This window comes from Botryllus schlosseri, chromosome 8 (genome assembly GCF_051294905.1).
Source record: "Botryllus schlosseri isolate E-star chromosome 8, Bs_hap1, whole genome shotgun sequence".
Classification (NCBI taxonomy): Eukaryota; Metazoa; Chordata; class Ascidiacea; order Stolidobranchia; family Styelidae; genus Botryllus; species Botryllus schlosseri.
This window is the reverse complement of record NC_137243.1, coordinates 6,716,776-6,743,226: the sequence shown is the minus strand read 5'-3', so window position 1 is coordinate 6,743,226 and position 26,451 is coordinate 6,716,776. Positions and strand designations below refer to the sequence as shown.

At 40.6% G+C, this 26,451-nt stretch overlaps 3 protein-coding genes and 1 long non-coding RNA gene across 4 annotated transcripts in view; 2 read left to right on the top strand and 2 right to left on the bottom strand.

The window, feature by feature from the left end:
• Positions 1-26,451, top strand: part of LOC145444872 (serine/threonine-protein kinase Nek8-like) — a 123,864-nt gene that overhangs the window by 168 nt on the left and 97,245 nt on the right. The window lies entirely within an intron of this gene.
• Positions 1,745-10,869, bottom strand: LOC145444882 (transmembrane emp24 domain-containing protein 6-like). The gene is made up of 6 exons (XM_080322929.1): positions 10,589-10,869; positions 6,152-6,327; positions 5,928-6,069; positions 4,440-4,582; positions 4,213-4,380; positions 1,745-2,077 (listed from the first exon to the last, which is right to left on the bottom strand). The coding sequence occupies exons 1-6, from the start codon at positions 10,695-10,697 to the stop codon at positions 2,030-2,032; spliced, it is 786 nt and encodes a 261-aa protein (XP_080179055.1). The 5' UTR covers positions 10,698-10,869; the 3' UTR covers positions 1,745-2,029.
• LOC145444885 (uncharacterized) overlaps positions 3,551-26,451 on the top strand; it is a 208,776-nt gene continuing 185,875 nt past the window's right edge. The window contains exon 1 of the long non-coding RNA XR_013916813.1: positions 3,551-3,696. This is a non-coding gene — a long non-coding RNA (uncharacterized LOC145444885). The remainder of the gene's footprint in view (positions 3,697-26,451) is intronic.
• On the bottom strand, positions 15,120-24,616 carry LOC145444874 (putative transcription factor p65 homolog). Its single transcript, XM_080322919.1, has 8 exons — positions 23,623-24,616; positions 23,198-23,349; positions 22,908-23,134; positions 22,097-22,201; positions 21,954-22,036; positions 21,659-21,797; positions 17,221-17,310; positions 15,120-17,164 (listed from the first exon to the last, which is right to left on the bottom strand). Exons 1-8 carry the CDS (start codon positions 23,797-23,799, stop codon positions 16,311-16,313), a joined length of 1,827 nt encoding a protein of 608 aa, XP_080179045.1. The 5' UTR covers positions 23,800-24,616; the 3' UTR covers positions 15,120-16,310.

Sequence of the window (26,451 nt, the reverse complement as noted above, 5' to 3'; positions counted from 1 at the left end):
TATGGTGGCGGAGGGATTAGTGGTCGCAAACGCCCCCTCTAAAGCCTGCTTGTGCCAGCCGTTTGCACCTAAACTGGTAAGAGAAACAGGAAGGAAAAATGTAAACGAAGAAGCAACCTAATGGGTGTTTTTGTGTAAAATGACACAAAGGACGTGGCGAGATAGCGCAGTGGTATAACCCGCGGCTGCAACACCAATGGGTGCGGGTTCGAGTTCGACTTTAGAATTCCGATACCCAAGTGTTAGAGGTTTACCTAGGCTCCTCCTCGCCACCTCATCCGCGTAAGCGGTGTCTTACAAAAAGCCTAGAGGTGTACCGTGTTATAAGTAGGCAGTTAGTTAAAATAATGAAGAATACCGGCCTGGTGTAAATGACCATAGTCGTCGACAAACCATGCTTACTACAAAATAAACAAACAGACACAGAGGACCAAATTACGGGCGCTTGTGGCACATAGTGCTGTGGTGTAATGACACAGTGCTGTCACAAGCGTCACGAGAAGAGGTTTACTGCGGTTCCTCCAGACCCCTGAAAATTACTTCAAAAAGTAAAAGTAGTTCGTTACTGACCACCTCTGGATACAAACGAAATGCACGTTGCAAAAAATTTAAACTTGGTAAATAATTTCGACAACTTTTTGACCTAACGCTACGATTCTGACAAAATTTTGATATATTTTATCATGCCAAAAAAAATCGCCTTACTAATGACTATTTATTCCAAATCAGTGTGACTTCAGCTGATCCGTTTCAGATAGCAGTTCAAAAAAGCGAGGCCTCACCTTGGAAAGTGTGATCGTATGTTCGGTCGAAATGCAGCAGTGCGATAGCAATTGTTTAATGACAAATGAGTCATAAATATCGGGGATAGAAATACCCTGCTGTCGCCACTATGCAGTCGATGTACCACCCCAACAGTCGCAATTCAACTATACTGATCATTAGGGCAATTTTTTTTGACATGTCAAAACAAGTCAACATTTTGTCAAAATTGTAGAGTATAGGGTCAAAATTTGTAAAAATTGTTTACAAAGTCAAAACTTTTATGATCTCTGCATTTTGTTTGTATCGCCGATTTTGCACTCTCGGTGAACTTATTTATCATTTGTTAGTTTGCAGCTTGTAGCCTACTTTATAGGGTTATAGGGTATAGGTTCTAGACGGCCAATTATCTGCTCATAGGGAATCATAAACGGTCAAATGAAGCAAATAGGTTGACATGGTGTTATGGTCAACGTACGGCAATATCCTAACTGAAGCAAGACTGCATGGCCATTGCATGATTCTTATATCAAGAAGCGCATGATGAAAAATTGTGATGTTGACAACATTGTCAGAATAAAGCAACACGGTGCGTCACCAGCAGTGTACGCACACCTTCAGTGTTGTCAGCCAACAACTGCTGCTGTTGAACGTTCTTTCTCCATTCTTGGAAAGCTACTTAGTAAGGACAGATACTTTCTATCCGAGAATGTAGGAAAGTATCTTTCGTTGTACTACAACAAATTTTAATTATTTCTACCATAGTATGTGGTGTACTGGAATTCTTCATAGGGCCAGATTTCGTTAAAACAAAGTTTTTTCATGTAAAAATTTGTCAATCACCATGCCTACCTGCAACCGCATCATCACAAATCATATGTATGGGTTAAGTGTCTCTTGACCTTCGCGGAGAAATGCATATTCTATCGATTCTACTTATTGTATTCGCATCCCTAAGCATAATAAAAATCACGCCATGCAATGAATTCAATGGTGTTTACTTGGGCATCTATCGAATCAGAATCCAACTGTAAATATACATCTAGATTTCATGTTGCAAGACACGAGACCAAAAGTGTTGAGACAAGCAGACAACTCATAAATATATCAACATATCACATAAATTCATGCACACGCATATTCTCCGCTTCAACAAATTGCTACACTATCTTGAAGACAATGACGAGCGGGAATTTCATCAGCGAAATTAGCAATGGTTTTATAAGTGTAATAAAGCGTCAACAAAACATGCAATATGTAGTCAGTTTCAGACAACTGTCTTTTGATTTGCAAACATTTTCTTGACGACGTGTAGCTGAAAAATATAATTATGAGTATATTACGATAGCAGTACCTCGAGAATATATGAACGTACACTGCACAGTAGGGCTCTTCAAAAATGACTTTTTTTCTCAAATCGTACTGGCTACTTGATAAAATTGTTAGGTTACCTAATTTAAGCCTACACACAAAATTTGGTTCAATTCCAGCCAGTAATGGCTTTGCTACAGGAGAAGAAAGTTTCTATTTTTTATATAAAAATAAATAATAAAAAATTTGAAAGTTTTCAGTTCACCCCATGAAAGTGTTAGGCTGTCTATAGAAACGATCCTCACCAAATTTGGTTCAAATCCAACCCGTGGAAGCGGAGTTATTGCAGTCGAAAAATTTTAATTTGAATAAAATAGTGTTTACGGTGACCGGTTCTTTGTTTATTTATTATAGTTGTGCTCACCGTAAATACTATTTTATTCTAATCAAAATTTTTCGACGGCAAAAACTCCGCTTCCACCGGTTGGATTTGAACCAAATTTGGTGAGGATCGTTTCTATAGACAGCCTAACACTTTCATGGGGTGAACAGAAAATTTTCAAATTTTTCATCAGTTATTTTTGTATAATAATTAGAAACTTTCTTCTCCTGTAGCAAAGCCATTACTGGCTGGAATTGAACCAAATTTTGTGTGTAGGCTTAAATTAGGTAACCTAACAATTTTATCAAGTAGCCAGTACGATTTGAGAAAAAAAGTCATTTTTGAAGAGCCCACACCATACAGCATTTTAAATGTATGTGTTAATTACAATGAGTTAGAACATGGTGTGACCATGTAATACGACAGTTTTTGACAACACAATTTCTTTCAAATAAGCGAATGGAAAAGACAGAGCGTTTAAAAGAGAAAAATACGGCTGAATAAAGATTAACATCGGGCACTAGGCCTAAGAGGATGCCATATCAAGAAACCGTAAACTGGTCGTTTTGGCATCTTCCTACCTGTTCATTACATTGTATTCTGTCTTGTGTATCGCATTGTACATTATATGTGTCTTGATCGGATGACAATGTATAATCTATCTTACCATTACATCATTGTTCGATTGCCATCGCACTATATGTTCAGTTCAGTTTATTAATAAAATTTCAGCATTTCAAAACACCACAAGACTGCGATACAACGGAAAGATAGAAAGGTATCGAAACGACTTGGAGTAGTCTTTGAGATCAGACACATACCTCGGCCTATTAGGCGATGTAGAGAGGAGGCATGCGCAATGCAAAAAGTAAAAGAAGTAAATATAAAAGGACAAGCAAAAAAATGAGGTGGCATGTGACGGTAGGCGTGATCGATATGTCAGGTAAGGTGAACCTTCCATCTACAAAATTTAAGGTGCGTGATGATTCGGCGCCGGTCTAGCGTCCGACTAGGGTTGCAATTAAAACAAACGGTGTTTTAAAACACTTTGTTTAAAACATGTTTTAAACAGTTCTTTAAAAAAAGCCTTTTAAAAAATTGTTTTTTTTCAAGTTATAAAATTATCCCATAATTGTGTAAATACTTTACAGAAAAACATGTTGTATGAGCCTACGGACAATTACCACCCGATGTAGCCGACGTATATCGATATGGGATGGTTGGAACCCTCAAAATAGTCGGTTCAACAGTAATAGTACATATATTTCGTCAAAGAGCTATTTTTACCCTATATTGTCAATTGTCAATCCACTATGACGTCACAATTGAATATTCGTGACGTCATGGCTTTCAAAACAAACATAAAAAAAAACAATAAAAAACATGTTTAAATTAGGGCCTTTGTTTTAAACATCTTTGTTTTAAATTGATTTTTGTTTTAAATGCAACCCTACGTCCGACATTTCCGATCGAGGACGCCATGCCTGCATCGCTAAAATACCCGGACCCAAAAGACCGGCGGCGATAAGACTGTGATCTAAATTAACCAGTGAATGTTGCTATAAACCTTCAATGTCCAATGTCCATATAGATGGTGTCTTGAGACCTAATAAAGCTAATCGTGCTGTAGCTATCAATTACAGATTCAAATTTCGATTCGTTTGAGTTTTGAAACTCCGTTGCTGGTAACGTATACAGTAAAAGATACAGAAGCTGATCGAATCACAACCATTCAGGTACAGAAAAATTGAACCTACCTGGAAAAAGCACACACCACATATAAGAAATACAGACGCGACCGAGAAGTTGTTGATTCGTGACAGATTAGACTTCCGTATCATGTAATCGTGGTACAACGTTGAGCGGGAATGTGACATAGATGCTCGCATTGTAGCTAGATCTCTTGTCACTCGATACAGATTCCCCTAAAGGGACCGAGTCATTATAGTGGCAAATGTGAAAAGACGGCATAACAGATTGATACCATGAAGTTGTAGAGTGTCATATTGCGTCCCATTTGGGATTCATGGAAAGTCTGGATTTCGCCATTCCTCCAAACGTCGATTACGATTTGGGTTGTGGTAAAACCAGAATTTCCACTATTGTCGAAGCAAAAACCATAAGTTCCTGTGAAGAGATAATGTAAAATGAAAAAATTGATTTCATTTGGGATTACAGAGCCATCAAGTGGGCGTATAGCTCTCCGACGTTGTCGTCGTAATTATGTATTTTATATCGTCACTTGCATGGTTTTTAATATCATATCCTCTAACATGCAACCAATATCTTTAGCCTCACAATATAGCATCTATCTATAGTGAATATGTAATCTCAAGCGGAGCTATAAAGGGCTGTTAGGAGGGAATCGGCAGACCCAACTTGGACGCGTAGTTCCTAATCAAAGTTGAAATTTGACCATGTTCTACAATACTGTAATTAGAGATGGTCAACAACGATATACTTCTACTTTTTAGGAGTACTCAATTAGGTTTTGCCTACTTGTAGGACTTATACACAAGTGGCTGTATTTTCAGACCATACCTGCGCTTCTACTTCACAATTTGTGAAGCAAAACTATTTACTATTTACTCTTTGAATTTAGGTAAAAAGTATAGTTTTTACATCAGGGGTTCTTAACCTGGAGTCCATTACTCCTTGGGGGTCCCCGGACTAGTTCTAATGGGTCCATGAAAGATCAACGTGGCAACCACTTATAGTCCACTACATAGTCCTTACAATATGTGCATAGTGTATTTTTTCACTTTGTAGCGCTTACCATTGGCCACATACGAAAGGGCTACATTTTATATAGTCACAAGGTAGATTGTTGAACAGCAACTAATTTAGATGTAAATTTAATGCCCTGATTAGGACTGGGTTGATGAGATAACCTCTTTTATTCACGAGTTTCCAGAATGTCAAGGTCCACATTAGCAAACAAAAGATTAGAAACACTGTTTTAGGCTGGTCTGCATCTCAGTTGCAATGAAATTCTCGTGACAGCAGGGCGAAATAGTCCCCGCATCAGGGTAAAAGGATATCGTCTCGAAATTTGAACCTATTTAGTGATATTTATCACGTTGCTTTAGTCACGATGACGAATAAGGCAATTTTAAAAGTATCTATGCCTCCAAGCTCTGATCGACTGCTAAAAGTATGTAACGACCCCCTCACATCTAACTGGAAAACTTATTACTTGGATATTTACACAGGCCTTTAATTTTCACCGGTAGGCTAGCCTATATCTTGAAAATCGCAGCTACTGTTTGCAATTGTGTAGATACTTGCGGGTTTACTTCTACTTGAGAAGCAATGCTGACTATACTTTGACCCACGCTGACTACTTGACCCCATCATCCTACGGTAATATATGGATCGGGGTCAATTCCCCTCAGGATCGTGATTGTTTCGTGAATAAACAGTTGCTGATCTCAGAATAGTTAAACTCGATGTCGAAAAATGATTTTCAAACCTTCTTCTGTGACTTCTATTTCAAGTTCCCCCTTATTTTCATAATTGACAGACGAAATAATTTCCTTCACACCGGTGTGTCCAATTTTTATAGCAGCAACTACCATAGATTTTGCTGAGGAGTACTTTGAGGAATCTACATTCTGTTAGAAAATAGAGAATATCTTTCATTGCAAATATATTGCAAATAGCCCTATTATAGATTGCTTCTTGATAAGTACATACCTCGAAGTTCAATGATATAACAGTATCTACGTTAGCTTCCTGATAGTAGCATTGGAAGGATTTGGGCTGGATGATAACGCGGAAATCATATGCTTGGTGAAAGTCTTCGCCCATAAGTATTTCATGGAAATCACGGTGTAGTTCCTCCATATATCCGCCCAATTCCTTTGACGCCTCTGTGATGGAAGGATTGTCAGCAATCAATAATCATATTAGTCGTCAGATCGTCAGACAAACACAATGTACAATGCGATACACAAGACACAATGAGATGTAATGATGAACAGAGAGAAGGATGTAGAAACTCCCAGCAGTCTCTTAAATCAGCATCTACCCTCGCCCAAGTTCCCAATGTCTCTTATTCGCCCCGCATAGTCAAATGGGGGGGTGGGAAGATGGGGTGTTTCGATGGACTTTAAATGTACTATCGTATAGGGATGGTGTGAACGTGAGGTTCGCGTTCGCGTTATGTGTGTGAACCTCAGTAATTTAAAGGTTCACGTTCACAAATGAACCTTGGTAGCAGACATGGGGTGATTACTTCGTGAATGTAATCGATTGCGATTACGATTACTTCTGAATGACGCGATTACGATTACGATTACAGCAAAATCAGGAAGTATAGTCGATTACGATTACGATTACATTGTAAAAGTAATCACGATTACTCACGATTACATTTATTTTGCATCTTAGAAGTTACATTGGAAGACAATATATGGATTGTGCTGAAGAGGCCTAATGAGATAACAACTTTCTTTAAAAAAAGACGCGATAATTGCTTGTTATGTCATAAAGTACCGATTGCCTATTTTATAGAGGACGATTTATCGCACCCAACGATTTGCATTCCTGCCAGGTGCACAACTGTCGCACCCCAAATTTCCTAATAGGGTGAGGAGCGAGCTCGAAGGGGACTCAAAAGTATTTCGTAAACCAACACAAATTATAGACTATTTGCGAGAGATTTCATGAACTTGAAAATTATCTACGAGCATCGCGATTTAAATGTCTCAACTAGATAGCTTGATTTTGAAATACACGCCAAGAAAAAAAGCATGCATAATTTGTAGTAATAGGCATTTAGGTGCCAGTTAATACCGCGCCACGTCACACCAAAACACATATGCAGTTTCGGCCAACATGCGAATCCACGAAGTGTGCTACTAATGAAAGACATAGGCCGAAACTTGGGGTATGTGTCCATTGTCAATAGCCGCACTGGGTGGGCGTGACTAATAGTCCGGTCCTTCCAATCTGAGCCCACAATGCAAATGCCACCCGGGCACCCACAGAGCATTAAAGACATGGCAATTAGTGTGTGCGTCTCACGCACGTATTTTTTTTTAGTCTGCTACGTTTGGGCCACATCAATATCTTTTGATTATACAACAGACCGGAGGTCACGAATTAACAACATACCCTAAAGTAACTAATTATTACAAGATACAAGATTTTATAATTATGAATTACGTGCCTCCAGCTCTTCAGGTAAATCTGACCATCGGGGGCTGAGAGAGGATTAAAAATGAATAGTAATATAATGAAATTACCAATATTATTGACGAAATTAAATCTTCAACTTGAAAATTTACTACCCTATAGGGGCCCAAGAGCAACGTTTGGAGTGGGGGACGATTTGCTGTGTTTGTCCTGCCACGCTAACATCGTATATAAGCCGATGGCTATGGCGGCAGGCCCAAATGTTGAGTAAAGAATTGTGAAAAAACGATTAGCGCCCGTTTCAAGTAGAATCATATGAGAATAAGAGAAAGTAAACATAAAATTCTGTCTACAACTTAATACAGATAATGTAATGCAAGCGGCTATTACGAGAACCAGCTCGGTTATGATATATATCAGCAGCTGTTGATTTTAATGCTTCGTCGTGGAAACCGTAATGTTTTATTTGACGAGTAGGCTACAAAATTTCAAACCTTTGTCCGGTGTACGTTCGTACTACATAGGCCTACTGCTCGCCAAGCAGCAACGGACAAACCGCGTTTAACTAAGCATAACCATTAACCAAACATCAATACAAAAGTTACTATTTGAAACTAGGCAGAGTGGTGGTTAATTATCCTGCTGCGAGGTAGTGGCGTCTGGATTGATAACCTGATATGCAGTACGGTGAGTGTTCTTACAATCACAGAAATGTACATCGAATATCTATTCACTATGTGTGGAGAGCTGGATACTTCTTACGCAATGAGGAGCAAAGCTAATGGTCCCTTTCTGACGTAATAATGAGCAGTGGCATTTGAAAATCTGACGTTTGTGCTATCACTAACTGGTATAATACCTTTTCCTTGTTCACTAATGTTCAGTTTATCTCATAGTCCTGTACAAATAAAAAGTAATCCTTCTTTTGCAAAGAAATCGATTAAATATGGGAAGTAGTCGATTACGATTACTTCGGAATTTTCTCGAATGTAATCGATTGCGATTGCGATTACTTGAAAATGCTGTAATCGTCGTAATCGATTACAATTACTAATCGCGATTACCCCATATCTGCTTGGTAGGTTCTGCACTGTGAACCTTTTTCATGCATTACATTTTTCACTTCATTATAACATCTTTGGTTGAAATTTATTGACTTTCAACTGCGGGCCACTCTATCAATGGCGTTGGCAGCATAAAAAATCAACACTAAGCGAGCATGCACCTTGGCAATCTCAAAAATTTCACTTGCTTTGTTACAAAAGTTTGCTCCAAATGCCCAGCTTTCCATTTGTGAATATTTAGTGACTCTCTGCTGAGTGTTTAGTGATCCGCAATCACACAACATCAAGAGCGAAATACACTACATGTAAGTCCGCGACTGATGCTTATTCAACCAATCAATGAAATTGATATCGTTGTCTGATGTAAAAAATGTAGCAGGCGTACGGTGTCAATCTTGATTTCATATGTATATTGTATCATAAAAACCAAATCCGTGCGATTGGCTACTGCCTACTGCTGTATAACTTGTTAATGGGGTAATATCGGTAGAAACCCGTTTTATACTCTGCTCAATATCAAGGTAGCAATACTCAGACGCCGAACACATTGTCCGTTCTGGCCTATAGACCGTTCAGGCGTAAACTTATATTTCCTTGCAAGCGACGGAAGATATTGATTTATTGATTTTAGGGGATTATTATATCATTTACTGCTCCAGTCCAGTTGATACAATTGGCGACGTTTAAAACGCCAATAAGTAGGCCTACTTCAGCATTGTGCGGACCGAGTCGTCGCTAGATATCGTGTATACTCAATATAGGCCATCACTTCACTGAAATATAGGGCTGGAATTAGCAATATAACATCACGTGACGTCATGAGGTTCACATTCGCATCCACTCCACACAAAACCTTTCAAAAAGGTTCGCGTTCACACCAACCTGAACCTTTCAGAGGTTCACACCATACCTGCGATCGTACAAGGTTTGCATGCCAAATAGAATACAGGTTCGCAGATACGATTGCAGAAACTTGAGATGATTTATGCTTCAAATATGCCCGGTAACATAATAATCGGCTATTACGAATTTTCACCCGCAAGTTTAAAAAATGAGATATAAGATTTTCAGAATGGAAAATCATGACGTTTTGAAGACTCGATCCCATCAACTACAATTTTGTTTTAGGCAAAATCCCTTCCGAATGTGGCTTGGTGTTGTTTATAAACCAGTATGTTCAACGTTTTCAGGATGTTATCTATTTTGTCCGTTTATTTTTATTCCCGGGTTGAAATCACTGCAGTAAATCTGGGGTGTGCAGCTTTAAAGTATATTGATTGGTGGGATTCCTCGGTCAATGGCTTTGAAAACCAAGAAATTATTATAACGTTTCGCACGTGCGTGTGCTACGATGAACCAGATTGCTCATGCTCACTAATTGGTTCATTTACCTCCTTTTCAAAACTCATCAGCGGTTTTGATACGTTAACCCCTGAACACTACAGTGACTATAAGCTATAGCTCTATACGTCCCGTTCCCTGTAATGACGGTAATAACTACTAAGCCTGAATTACGGACCAGGAAACCATGGGTCAGCGCTGGTAAGTAGGAGCAATAACTCAACTGCATAGAAGTATACCTAATACTTACAATTGGATACACTTATACGTGCGGATATATTTTTCCCTCGTGAATTTTCATTCTCAGTCCACAGTAGGCAAACGGCAGATCATTGTAAGCATATGCGTTCTATTTGAGGTGTCCAAATACAACTCTAATATTTCAGAGCTACGCGAGAAATAGCAATGACAATGTCATTTTGACAGCATTTAATAAAATTATTAGGCAAATTAGTCGCTACTTGTCACCACACGAAAATTTAGTTGGCAGTGCAAGCGCGCTGTTTATATTTTGACATTGGATACACCACACGCGAACGTAACGATTTTTCCACAGTTGAAATCATGCGAACAAGCGATGCCAACTTACCTTGAAGGACTTTCTGCGCGTCTTGGCGAGATAGTTTAGTCGTTTCTGCGTTCGCAGTAACGACAACACCAAGTATAGAGGCAATTATCAGGCCGAATCTAATCTCCATTTTCACTCTGCTTCGTTTCAGGGCACAAAATCCAATATCACAAGTTGTGCGCACCAACCAGAGATACGCGAATGTGTGCGTGTTTCCTATTTCTCACAGCTCCGCGAGTGTTAAATTACTCTCAGTCAGTCCCAGGTCGCATAACAAATGCAGCTACAGAGAACGCGGAAATACTTGATGTTATTAAAGTCGACATCCGCTTAAGTTAGCGCCAATCAATACAGTACTCCATTATCTAGCCTGCAAGGCACGCTTTGAAAGTAATGCCATGCTGTTGCTTTTAACACGATATACATTGTGCAGCGTGCACTGTGCAACAACGCCCGCCTCGGTGAGACCAAATTGGTGAATTACACATAGGTTCTTTGTTGCTGGTCAGTGCTATGGTCATGGTATACTGACATCAATAAATTATCAACATATGCGGATTAGTAAATCTATGATCAATTTCACGATGATTGGGCAATGGGCTATTGGGCATAGGTGCAGCCGAAAGGCATATATTGAACCTCCAGGAATTGACACGGATGACGGCAGACTGGGGTCATGTCCACTGTCAAGTCCAGCAGTTGGCAGATTTCGCAGATGAAATATAGCCGATTGACGCACCGCGTCGACAAAGGTCGAGGGTTGAAAGTTACCCTCGCCTCAAAATATGACACGTGTAAAACATGCAGAGCTTGCCATTCGTGTTGATTTACGCATGATTGCGGACCATCATAATGGGGTTACAGTAGTCTACATCCGACATGAATATGACAGGGGAATTTGGTGCGCTGCGCAAGCATAAGTATTCGCAAAAGCTTTTAATGCGACAATCCTCTGTATTCGTTTATCTGATTACATTCCCCACAGTGAGCATGTGTTACGACGATTGCGTTCAGGATTTTGTGCTCACGCGAGTACATTGGCCAAATAGCCGAAGAGAGAGAGAGAGAGAGAGAGAGAGAGAGAGAGAGAGAGAGAGAGAGAGAGAGAGAGAGAGAGAGAGAGAGAGAGAGAGTCTTTATTTTCATCCAACCAAAATACATAACAACAGACGGCAATGATGGCGGTACAGAAAAGATTCATGCACACTGCACAGTATTCGGCACATGGTTGTAACCAAGTCACAAGGCCCCGAGTCAATCTCACTTTTAGAGTTCTGACTCGAGTCAAGTCGAGTCATTTTTAATTCACCACCGAGTCAAGTCCGTGTCCAAGTCATCGAGCAGAGCGTCGAGTCCGAGTCATGGTATTATGACTGAAGTCCTCTCTTCCGCATCTTCGACGGCAGAGCTGGATGCCCTGACTGGTGACCAAATGCCAAAAGTCCATGAGTGGACGGCCCAGAACAACCTTTGCATAAACGCCTCGAAATCGCAATTGCTGACAGTAAATTCAAAAAATAACCTAACCGTTAATATCGCTGGGCAGCCCGTTTCCAACACAGATAATGCCAAATATCTCGGAGTTTTACTGGACTCGAACATGTCCTGGAAGAGTCATATTCAGTCCCTAGAAACTAAATTATCACCGAAGTGCGGCCTGTTCTACAGCCTTGGGCGCTTCATGCCAGCATGGGTTCTTCTGATACTCTTTAAATCCTTAATCCAATCGAAGTTACATTATGGCATCCTCTGTTGGGGGGCTGCCAGTAAAACTGCACTCAAGCCACTGCAGAAACTACAGCATAAAGTACTCCGAATCATAGCTAGGGCTCCAAAAGGGCCTGGCTGCCCATCCAATAAGTCGCTGCTGAAGAGATTTGGCGTCCTAAACATAGAAGATATGCGGAAACTAGAAATCGCCAAGTTTATGTATCAGTTTCACTGCGGTCGTTGCCCCGAATATTTCAATGACTTCTTTACCTCTGAATCAAAAGCGCACAAGTACAACACACGCGCGTCCACGTCGTCCAAATATCATATGATCGACCGAAAAGATCATCGCTCCATCAAATATGCCGGACCTGATGTGTGGAACAGTATCCCGCCGGCCATCAGACAGTCGACGAGCATGTCCACATTCAAGTCGAAATACAAACAATTACTACTAAATAAATACAGTCCATCCTCAAGATTACCGGACCACGACTGACCTATCGATCTCGCTTCCCATGACATGCCGCCCTATTTCTTGTCGCATTCTTTTTCTATACTATCTTCTTTACTTTCATTCAGTGTGCATGCCTCCTCTTTACATCGCCTAGGCCAAGGTGGGTGTCAGATTCCATAGACTACTCCTTGTCGCTTCGACATCTTCCTGTCTTTTCATTGTATCGCATTTTTTGTGGTGTATTGAACTGATAAAATTGCTAATAAACCAATGATGATGATGTATGATGATGAGTTCAAGTCATTGTGTTGACTGCTCTGCTTCCAGTTAAAGTCTTGTTAAACCCACTTTATAAAACTCTGTTTGGTGATATCGAATGGTGCGCATTTATAATATGTATAATTCCCCTCATTTTTAGCAGTATCAAGTACCAGTATCAATAGACGAAGTCCCAATTGGGTGGATACTTTACTATTCTTCGAAATTACAATGAAATGTTGGTATTGAAAGTCTGTGTCTCGAGTTATATGACTTATTCGTTCGAGTCATGCGCAATGACTCGAGTTCAAGTCGAGTCAACAAACAGACTGACTCGAGTCGAGTCGAGTCATTTTCGTATTTTGATTGCCAGGACAAATTTGTTATGTGCCATCTATTTAGACGCCTATGGGGACAAGGGAAAATTCGACATATATATATTGCCTATAGTCTACATCGGTTTCCACCAACATGAGGCGGTTCTTTTGCGACAAGGTTACCTCGCCGCCGAGCTTTTTGGCATCACACTTCACGTACGCATGTTAGCCGAAACATAATTGTCAACGTCTTGGTATGTCGTGACGTGGTTATGGCTTACGCCGAAATGCGCATCTCTTAAATTATGCGTTTTTTTTGGGGGGGGGTGGGTCTTCATCTTCATAATAATATCATGACAGCTAGCAACAATAAATCGCGCAAGGCGTGAAGAAAATTTGAATAATGTTCTATAAATGCGCGGCAGTTACGGTCCTGGGTATAAGCTGCAATTTATTTTCAGTGTGGAGCATCTTTACTTTGTGAAGAACGGTCCGCGAAAGAAATTTCATTTTAATATTGATCCGCACAGCAAAAAGGATTGCCAACCCTTGCTCTACTAGACCACGAGCAATTATCAGAACAGAAAATTATAATATAGTATTTCGCAACTGACGACTAGGCCTGGGCGCAATGATTCGAGTCACGGAGTGACAGACGAAGTTTACGAATATTGAGAATTCAGTCCTTCATGTAGTTGAAGCCTTAACCCGCGATTGGTCGCTTCACAACATCCAAAATATGTAGCACGCAGGCTAGGTTGCTCTCATTACTGGAAATGACATTTTTGTGAAGTAGAGTAACAAAAGGCAGCATTGCATCAAAGCGGAATGAAATTAGCATGATAAAAGATATGTGAAAAGGAAAACTATAAATTGCCAAGTTCCATTGCGGTCACTGTCCCAAAACATTCAATGAATTCTTTACCTCGGAATCAAAAACACATCGCGTGTCCTCGTCGCTCAACTATCATATGGTCTTGAAAGATCATAGCTTGCTATCAATTATGTTGGACCTCAAGTGTGGAGCCATCGTGTGGAACCACGCCTTCCGTCACATGCAACCTCATTTTGTCACTTTATATCATCTTGTTTCACTTTTCATTGAATGTGCATTTATCTCGCCTAAGCCCGGGTGATCTGATTCCAAAGACTATACTCCAAGTCGTTTCGACACCTTCCTATGTTTTCATTGCATCGCAATCAAAACGTAATATATTAATTACGCCATTTCGTTAAAGTAGACAAATCGCCTTGTATTATCACGGAATAATATAACACATTCCCAAGAAACACCCTATAAGACTTCCTGCTTCATGAGAAAACCCGATAAGAAACTCCACGCCGTTTTCTCTCAAATTGATATGAATATATTTGTTCCTGTTACCAAATAATAATGAAATTCGAAATTATATCTGGCTGTGGTGTAGGCCTATTGATCTGACAAAATTGGTAATGAGCTGAACTGATCGAAAATACCAAATTATTTCAGGCTTCAATTGCAGTTGTATCAAAGGAACATTTCAACTATACAACATGTTGCAACGGCCGACGTTTCGGGCATATGATGTGTGATATTCGAATCAACGTGTAGGCTAATATATACTCGATTGTGACTTGGGCACAATATTCGATTTCGCTCAGCCCTACTGACAATCACTCGTGGTTTGGGTCCCTGTGCAAATAACTAACATCGACTGAACAACTTCTAGTCTCATGATTTCCTTCGTGACATTCCACTGTTAAACCTGGTATTATTCTCCGCCTCACAATCCCACCCTTGCCCTGCACAAACACCAACTATACACTGCCGTCACAAAAACAAGAAAATTTAATGCATAGTGCACATAATTTCATTTTTCGGCCAAACTAACATTGGATATATGAAAGGCTACAACACGCCTATTGAGTATCGATGCGTTGCATCGAAATCAAATTCAACGCACGCGTTCTGGAGTAGAAATCACCTCGCAGCAGACACCGTCAAAGCTGTATTGGTACCGGCCCTAGAAGACTTTGGCATAGGCCACGAAAACGGCGTGCTACTCGCATAGGCGTACCCAGGATGACAATTTCGGCAGCGTTAACTTTTTTTCGCCCGTGTCGCCACCCCAGAGGTGGTGAAGTAGAAGTAAATTACCAGCAGAGACCTCCAAGTATGTAAAAAAGTTATTTTGGGGGCATAGTTCTGCGTAAAACACCGAAAACTTGTAATTGGACTAACTTTGGGCCATATCCAGTCGAGTACGTGAACAAAACCTACTTGAGTACCTCAAAAAAAAGTAACATTTCGTTACTGATCACCTCTGGGTTCCCAAGTCATAACCCAGGCCACCAAATGCGTGTTACGCCACCCTGGCGGCACTTATACCAACAGGTCTAGCTAGCCATCATACAAACAGCCGTACCCTAATCAAGTTTAGCATACTGACAACCACGCATCGTCCAAAACACAGAGGCGCAAATTAGCAACGCAAACGAGTCACTTCATCAAAATCCATTCAGCAACGCGCAAAAACGCAATCAGCTTGTCACTAATACTTAGCATAAAAAAGCTATTGAACTGTCCGGGAGTATTGACTGATTGCCGTATGGTCCGTTTGAAAAATATTTTCGCGGTCAGATCAAGTACTACGTTTGGCTCATGATCCGTACCGGCGCTCGCTCCCATCGGTTAACAGGCTACGTGTGGGGCCATGTCAGGTAATAATATATAGCACTACAGTCAGCGTCAGCGTACATCCGCTCACAAACTGGTGATATCAGCAGATATGAGCACGGATTTAAGGATTTTTGGTCGGATTTGTATTGGATTTACATGTTTTTGAAGCTCGATTTGGACATGGAATTTCTAACACATTCAAATTCTCATGCGACTTTGGTATAAAGATTCAGACATTGCCGGATATGGACTTCGATATGAGAATGGTAAATCCGCTCATTTATGGATATTATTAGCTTCCCAAGCGTCGGATATCGCTGCGCCTAATCCACAGCGGCAATATCAGATAAACGAATCGTCGAAAGGAACGGAACCGAGATTTTGAGTCAAATCGTAAGAAGGCAACCTTTCGTCCGAGGCGTCCACGTTAAGCGACTGCATATGCGACGGGTACATCATCGGTTGCGGCTGCTGCAAAGGCGCAGGCGCGGCCGCGTTTGCGAGCTGCTGCGAGAAAGGAATGTGTGGAGACTGGACTTGATACTCGGGAGAGGAGACAGCTATGTCGTAGGTACCAGAGAAAGGACGTACAACGCCCACCGAAGAAGCAGGGCTGGGTTGGTTCGGGTATTGATACCCGGGGTCTTGCTGTTCTGTTTTGATGCCGGAGATATCGGGCGTATGCTCGATCGGCTCCAGGCTCATGTTTTTGATGCTCTGGTTAATCCCCTCCGTGTCGATGCCGCTGAAACTCGCGATGGAGTCATTTTTCTCATGATCTTCAGCAGGGTTATGGGCTGTAACCGACGGCTGGTAAGGTGACATGTTCAAGTGGCTTGCTGGCGAGCCGTAGTCACGAAGCTGCTGTCCGAGAGGCTGCTGCGGGCTTAAAATAGTCGCGGGCACCTCTGGGTTTCTGTACTTCACAAACTGACCGATAGGCATCGGCGAGGAAATGGATTGTTGCATCGGCGAAGGTATAGATTGTTGCATTGGAGATGACGGGCCTAACGATGAAGACACCGATGGCGGTCCGTACAGCTGGTTAACTGGCGGCCTCGCCATTCCCGAGCCGACTCTGCCGTAGTTCGCCGGAGAATACTGCGGCACGTCCATGGAAAAGGGCGAAGGCGACGTAAAATACGTACTCGGCGGGAAAGTCGTGTACTGCATGCCCGGAGTGTCGGACCTTGGTACTGTGAGAGAGAACGCATGACGCTTCTGTCACGTCTAAAATAATTGCATCACTCACCTTTGCTGTTCTTGATGTAGTCGCGGAGCTGATGCTTGGCCGATTGGTCTGGCATCCGAGCGCGCTTGCCCCGATTGAGTGGCGGTTGAACTGTGAAGGTACGTTTAGAATGTAGGATGTCGGCAGGTCGAGTGCGGTTTTATCAGAGGTGGTCAGTAACGAAGTGCTTCTACTTTTTCGAAGTACTCAAGTAGTTTTCCTCTAAAGATAGCCTAAGGAATTTCGAGGCTGTTTTCACGTAGTAACAACATTTAATTTTCGTAGAAGTCATGCAATACCCAGAATTTTCGTTGCGCTTCGGGCAGTTGATATCGAGTGACAAATATGTTTTAACGCAAGTGTCTCTAAATATAATTTGGGTAGCGGGTTGCGTGGTTTCGTTAACACCGCATTGTCGCCTATATCAAATATTTCATCACAGTAAATATGGCCCCCCATAACGTTTGAAACTACCGTTTAGCAATTACCTATTATAGTTAGCAGCCCATGAGTGTCATATTCTGGTAAAGTGAACATTGACTTTTTTAACGTTAGACCGGTTTTAGCAGACCAGCACCGTTGAAACTTTCTGGACAAAAGACATGCAATATATTTTCCGCTTTTAGTAGTATTTGTATTTTTCTTTCAATTACGAGTAATATACGTCGAGTTCTAATTATAGTTTCAGTTCTTTTGACTGGAGAACATACATGTTGAAGCATAAAGGTGTTCGAGCTAACAAAGGAATAGTATCGCATTTCCACATCAATACTATCATTTACATCCCATGATGTGGACGACTGCTTATGCTCCTGGGATGCATCAATATGAATCAAGCTCTCTACACCTTTCGCATATCTCCATTTGCAGCTTTTGACAGTCCATGCGAACGAATTACGATCATTCTCACAACTACTTACTTACTTGAGTAGATTTAAAGTCGGTCTATTCTACTTCTACTTCAAGATGTTCTAGGTTGCTTGCGAAAGAAGTACTTCTACTTGTAATGGACTAGATTTTTCGTCGCTACTTCTACTTGAGTAGCTTTCGTGACTACTTAGACCACCTTTGGTTTTTATACAGTACACCAACGATCATTCGTAACCCGCAGAAAAGTTGCCGAGAAGCAGAAACCAACGCCTGATTTGCAATTTTCAAACATTTTATTAGTATCGATAATATGTGGACTCGGCGATAGATAACAATAAAATCCGTAAGCGAACGACACGATTTCTTCAACTTCATACGTGATCAAGTATAGAATGGTGTTGCGAACTTGATGCGAAAATATGATTGACAGAGGTAATAATAAGTCTTGAGTACTGCGAGAAGGCCGAAAATGGAATATCCGCAGTCCCAGGCAATGTTGGCGACTGATTCGCGCCTAGTAATGAGCGGGAACGAATACACAATAGGCCTTGAGCATGGTGCTATGACAAAACTTGAGAACTCAGATGACTCTGCAGTGCCATAACACGGGACCCGTATGCCAAATCCGACTGAACTTATCGCCAGGGCGATTTTTTCGACATGTACAAATTGAAGCGTTATGTCAAAAATTTCAAACTTTTTTGACCCCTGAATTTCATTTGTATCGTGGATTTTGCACTGTCGGTGAACTTAATCATTTGATATTTTACAGCTTGTAGCCTACTTTATAGGCCTACCGCTGTAGACCACCCATTGCCTGCACATTGTGAATCATAAACGGTCAAACGAAACAAATAGGTTGACATGGTGTTATGGTGAACGCACCGCAACATCCTAACTGAAGCCAGACTGCTTGGGCATTGCACGGTCCTTATATCAAGAAGCGCACGATGGAAAATTGTGATGTAGGCAGCATTGTCAGAATGAAGCAACACGGCGTGTCAACCAGCAGTGTAAGCACAACTTCTGTGTTGTCAGCCAACGACTGCTGCTGATGAACGTTCTTTCTCCATTCTTGGCAAGCTACTTAGTTAGGACTGACACTTTCTATCCGTGAACGTAGGCAAGTATCTTTTGTTGTACCACAACAAATTTTATTGCTACCATAGTACGTGGTGTACTGGAATTCTTCATAGGGCCAGATTTCGTTAAATAAAGTTTTTCAATGTAAAAATCTGTCAATCACCACGAGTACAAAAGTTTAGAGCAATAATCAACCATCGGAAACGGATGGCCGGGGCTGGAATGCAAAATCCGAAATCCAAATTGAGGATGGGAACGTGCAAGAGTATTACACCAACACTTGATGTAGAATTGAAGTGGGAAGCAATGCATCCAAAATTTCAAGAGCGAGAAGCCTGTTTACGTTCAACGGCAAACAAGTGCATAAACATACGTTAAAAAATGACTAGAAAACAATTCTGTAAAGCCAAAAATATTATGGTGTTCGAGCACGCGGGATCTAAAATCAACATGAAGAGCAAGATATAATTTACGGCCAATATGGCCAACACACATATACCGACCGCGTAGTTAAAGCAACATATGGAAAATAATTACCAAGACAGGACAAATTCATAAAGGCGTGTTGATAGGTCTGCCACGAATACACGTACTGGAGCCGGAAGCAAGTGGAACCGTAGGACCCGTCATTGCAAAGGGCACTTCGACTCTAAAGGTACTATGGATGTAGAATAGAAATAACATTCTAATATTGTCGCACAACAGGCGGATTGAATCAGGATATATAGTCAGAACCGACACTGTATGAATCTATCAGGGTAAAATATCATTGCAGTAAGATTTTGCCCACATGACCCGATTCGGTCTGCAGATTCTTAAATGGAGCCACTGGAAAGCTGCTCGATGCAACGATGTGGAAAGGACAAACAGGAAAATGCAGATGGATAAGAATGGAATGTAACCGAACCCTTACAGTAAACAGGAAACTCAAGTCTCCATTGTGAATGTCAAGAAACGGATATCAGGCACAACGTATGCCAATCAAAGCTTGCCAGCCTCCGACACCGGCAAAACGACAGTAAATGTGGAACAACGTCGCAGAATCGCGCCGCATTCAAGTGCGTGTCATCGTGGAAGGAAAAATCGTAGCAGCGAACAATGCGGCGGCGCGACTACAGACTTAAAAACTGGTATAAATTATAACATATAGAAAGGACATAAAGAACAAGTATAAAATTGGACTGATACAAAACAAGTCGAAGTCTCCGGAAATCTACTTGCAGCTAACGTTCGAGGAGCAACGCTGAAAAAGAAAGAACGTCGTAAAAACCGAGACGTAACCGCATTGACTACAATTTCAACCTGTCTAACTACGCCTGTACCAGCTAAATCCCACATCAAACGCCTATTTTGATCGAGAGATAGCTCTCCGCGTGGAGTTACCTATTTCCCATCGCAACAATTATGCTTGAGTTACAACAGTGCACTAACAGTCTGATTCCAACCTAACTGAAGCCGGCTGAATTCACCCAGCAATGTCACGATTCTGAACCTTGCCTGAGTCTATATTGCCTAAAGCTTATCTTTTGCTGCTTAGACGACAACAACACCGTAATTACAGGATATGAGAGCGTTAAGATAGCAGTAAACACGAGCCTAGGTGCAAGCGGCTATCTCTGCTGATTAAGAAAACCATTTGCAGGCAAACCATATCAAAAGCAGACGAAATTTGAATGAACAACGACACGATACGCAGAATCACTTGTAAACGATTGGCATATTTGGTTTTCTCAAGCAGCAAAAGACAGGCTCTCGCAATATAATCAAAGCAAGTCCATACCTTCGTTTTCGATAAACAATGCTTCCAAAGGTGAAGACAACCCACGTGACTCAAGCCAGTCTCGTCGAGCGGCTGTATTGTTTGCTTTTATGCTGACTGTTTGCCAGCGCCGACACACATGATTGAGCGCAGAGGTCAAACACAACAATACTGGCGAGAAACGAATTCTTGGAACTGACAGCGCGAAATATTTGCTCTTGCAAAGGAGAAAGTCAACGTTGAGCAGAGCGCGCGAAGTGGAACTACTGGTTGACATATGGCGGCATCATATCTCCTACATTTCAAGGGCTAACTGGTAACAAAGACTACCCAACCATATTTTAAACATCGTAAAACTGTATGATGGTCATCATTTTTTTCAGTCTTGAGGATTTTTATCACCACAAAAATGACCTTTACTAGGATAGCTGGAAATCGAATGCGAAATATTAGTGAAACATTAAGTCTCTACCTTATACATGTCTTACAAATACAACAGTTATCTGTTTGGATAATTACAACCAGAGTTACCGGTTCTAGATATCCCTGATTAGAACATCTTGACAGCAATGATTAGAGAAATGCACCTACAGGCAGGCTAATATTTTAATTATTTTGAATCAATATTTACAGTCTTGATAATTTGATCTTGTTACAATATATTACTATAAGTTATTGGTCAGTGACATAAAGTTTTGACAGCATTTATTTTCTTTAGCTATTATATAGCTATTATAGTGAACTTACCATGGTGTGACGGAAGATAGGTAAACTCTTTGGAATCACTAGTTTCATGATCGGAGCCTCTTCTGAGTTGAAATAGAACTTTCGTCGCTTGAGATATATTTTGATCTTTATAGGCAGGTGTTCGAAAAACAATTGCAACCTGATATGGAAAGCAAGTTGAGCACCAATGCCGAAATGGAAACTGCAAGATTTCAAATAGAGGGTCGTGATGCGGCGGCAGCAGCGTGCAAAACCTTCACGGACTTTGACACGAAAGCTCATTATCAAAGATATAACTGCAAAATATGCTGATTACCTGTCTGTGCACATCGGTTGGCGAAAACTCTCCGTAGGCTTCCCAGCCAGAGTTGACATCAAAGAAACATATAGTTATGTCATCTGATGAATAATTGATGTTAAGACGACACAATTTAAAGTATTACTCATGGAAACACAAACCTTTTTGAACTTTATCACACAGAAGGTAGACTTCATCCCCTCCCTTGCAGCTACCGCAACTTCGGTCGACTCTGCATATTCTCAATAACGCCGAGCCCGTTGCCTCTGTTGATCGAGAAGGTGATTAAATGCCGTAGTAAATCTTACAAGTTCATCTTGTGAGAATTTAACGATAACATAGGAATCTTAGTTACAGTTACATCTTACATCATCATAGCTTAGAGCAGTTTAAATGCATTTGACCGTTACCATCAACTCTATGGCGATTTTTTTCACTGGCTCTATAACAAAATTTCTTAATTTGAATCAGCTGATGGGTTTCCGCCTACAATTACCGGAAGAAATATTACTCTATGAATGAGTATGCAAGATGGCTCATTGCTGTAGAAAATCTTCCCTAAGCCCACGTTCTGATGAACAGCATTCAATTTGGCAATTTTGCAGAATTAGTGGTGACCAGGATTATTCAAAAAAGAAAAAAATGGTTCTCAGTTCTTAGTATGACTTGAAATATATGAGTGATGAATTTTTTCACAGGCCAGCAGAAACGTCTCGTCTACGACAATATAGATAAAACACACCCGGTTGCGTGTTTTCTTTAGTAAGAAATGTACATATTTAATTTCGTTCAACCTGGCTTTATACAGCATAAGGTGCCGACATATTGATAGACGGTAATTACCGGTAACATAAATATCAAATATTTGGCTCAAGAGAATCCCAGATATTTTATGCAATCCAGTAATCAGAAAATTTCTACAGAAAGGCCCGTTGGGTCAAGAAAATATTGGAACACTAGAAATTCACTTACTTTTATCGTATATTGGGTTTGACAAAACAGGCTGGATGACATAGTGATAGTTTCCTTGATTAATAAACGCTTCGAAACATAACAAAACGACGTTAAGGTCTATATCCGTGGTTTGCTGATTGTTATTTTGCGCCGAATTGAACGGGTCGACTTGTAATCTTTGCCGCGTTTTGAGAGCTTCCGCGACTTCTTTGCGTTTTACACATTGGACGCCGAGATTAGAAAATCTGCAGACAGAATATTACATTCGATTTATTCAAATGAAATATTTAAATAAGAAATATACTCACGTGGCAGTCATCTGTGTTTCAGGGGTAACTCTAACTGTACATATGCCGTCTGCGCAGTCTTTGCCAACTAACGAATGTGGGTGCGGACGAGGTATTTTATCAGTAGATACAAGTGAAACGCGTATCGTCACTTCTCCTTGGTAGTTTTGTATCTAGAGTACATAATAACCATGATAATCACATGTTAAGGTTAAACACTTCACAAACAAGACTACAGGCATTTCACTCTTAATCAGACAACTGTATAATTATGATACAATGTACAATTGTACAATGCAATACAGAAGACACAATGAAACGCAATAAACGGACAGGAATTGTGAAAACGACCAATTGCAGTATAAGAATCTATCATCCACCTTGCCCTACTGAATGCATATTTCGAACTTCAGGGAATAATCAACACATTTCAAATGATATCCCACCTGCACTGTTGGCCATGTTTTTCGTTCCGCAGTTGTCTTCTCTCCCGGAATGCTACCAGCAGATCGCCCTTCGCATAAATATCTAAAGCGCATTCCCCTCTGCTTTGGTTGTTCCGTGATAACTAGCCTAGGGGAAATTTGTGGAACCGGAGGCATTGTGGGACGCATATCCATCATCTCACTGGTTTATTAGCATATGTATACTATTAACTGAAAGCATGTAGAACTAATTAGCACCATTTTCCATCGCTAAGTACAAAAATTTGTTTCATATTGCGATATTGGTATCATAAATCGGACAACATATTCATCTTTTCGAATTATAATGACAAGTGATAACTATCACTAACTGTCTAGTGCGGTGGTCCGTTCGACATGTACTGACTCAAATACAACCAATAAATATCCAATTATTTCAACGTATGCAAAATATGAATGTCAATATGAACCCTGCAGTTTTTATGTAGAATTCAATATTGAAGTTATGTACCTCCTCTGCCCAGATTAGTAATGACAATTTTATGGCCAATAAAGGGATGCCTACTACATTACAATTGATAGAAGCGTGTTAACCCTGATATCCCTCAATACAATATTCAAGTATGCGGTTCACCTGACCTTTTGTTTCTATAGAGTTACAGGTTGCATGGGTATCGGCAGTTGGATTTGCTAACCAGAAACTCATCAGTATAGGATAATATCTTTTATGATTTTTTTTATACGGCATTACCAAACAATAAGTCTTTGGAAACCCTGATCTAAACCACAGCTAGTTTGAAGATTTTCTGTCGGCGCTTCATGACTGGAAGGTTGGAAGCCACTGTTCTATAGCATAATGTTGCTCTGCTATCAAAATTAAGCAGCGTATATGCTACTGTTAGTATTGGGTAATGTCACAAGAATGAAGTCTGCATAAACCAGTATGCTCTTTGGTCACACTCAATCGCGAATAATCAGAGACCGTCCGACTTCAAAACGTTATAAAGTAGCGAAAATCCGCCCTCATTACGCTACACACCATAATAACCAGACAGAAAGCACAATTATTTGAGATTTCAGATGAGAGACAAGTCCAAGGGAAAAAAGACTTTCCGAAAAATCCAGTCATCACGTGACGTCATGGGTTTTTCCAGATCTATTTCAGTCAGTGGTGAATTGTAACAAAAGCCCTGAACTCATGATTTCTTATAAAACGATCAAAAACTCAATCAATAATTTAACTTCAACTAATCAGTGAATTTAAGTGATTTCTAGCGGAAACTTGGGGGATGTAAAACTGTAATCAATGAATCGTGACGGCTGGCATATCCTGAACCTAGATTCGGAAAGCATTCCGACAAAACTTATCGCGCCGTCACAAAAAAAGAGCGCGAAGTAAAACGCGTCGGGCTGCGCCTTCGAGACGTAGTCTGTTTTGCATTGTGACTTGAAGCAATCAAAGCGACTTGGTCAACCAATTTCACTCCTGAACGGGTTTAATAATCGCTATGCATCTGCTCATTCTATCAAAATTACGTTCATATTAACGCTTTTTGACTACCAAACTGATTGCCACCTGGCTCGATTTTAATTTAATATCGCAGTCGCGTCAGCGTCTGATTATCGGGCCTGGTCTGTGTGAAGCTAACAGATTGAATGTGTACAGTAGATACAGTCTCACGACATCCACTCTGCAACTAATAATAGACATTATATGCGATTGAACTATTTTTGAAATCTATATTTTCGATAGCATTCATTCACTACGTTACGTCTACTACTACGACAACATTTTGGTTTCGACTCTTTCGACGAATTCGGTACTCGGCTTTACGTTGTGCAGTCTGCATGTAGTTTTTAGATACGTTTGGGTCCGTTATCTGACATTTTTCTACGTCACTGCAGCTCGTTTGATCTGACGAGTGACGATTGTCTTATTACTTGAGTATTTTGTAAATGATTATTTTCAATCAATGACGTCATTTTGTGTGATATGATTGTTGCTATACAGTATACAATGTTCTTTCCGATTCTCTACTATAGTTTCTGACGATTACCGTTGACGAGTGTCAGCCGAATATATTGGGGTTATTTTAATATGAATATATTATTCAATTGTATATTAAAGTTCTGTACCTCCAAGAAGATCTTCAAATCCTTGTTTTCATTACATCTAGCTATTTTCTGTTTTATAGGACTGTGCATTTATTTGCAAACCGGTTTCTGTTTGGGTGAAATCGGTTTCCTGGCCTAAAATAACTTCGAAGCTATTTTCGGCCAGATTACGGTTGTCCGTGCTGCGAGAAATGGGAGCAATTTCAAATTGTAAACTGTGAGTGCTTGCCGTTTCTTGTGCTCGTTTAGTACGCTTATCTGCACCATAGATATCCTTCAGGCCTTACATGACCTTCCAATGATAGATTTTTTTAGTCGATACGTATCCTATAAAGGCCACGTATGGATTTGAAGATTTTTTTAATGATATGTAAGCAAGCCGGCGCAAGTGTGTTTAATCCCGTCGTCACTTTGGTAATACCCGTAGAAGCACTAACAGTGCCACGGTGAACGTAGTGGAAAGTCCCACGTTCTTTTTGGAATACTATAAATAGAAATAACCTTACGGCTGCGGAATGTCTCCCAGTCGGTTCGATCTACGTATAATACAAATAATATGAACGATTAGGGATTTATTCATAGCTGCGATTGACAATATGTAAGAGATTCAATGTATCCACTCATAGGAAGACAGAAATTCGTCACCAAGAAGAATATTGTTGCAGTAACAAAGCATTTACTTTTATCGTTACATCAGCACATATACTTCCTCACTGTTTGCGGCACACGGCTCAA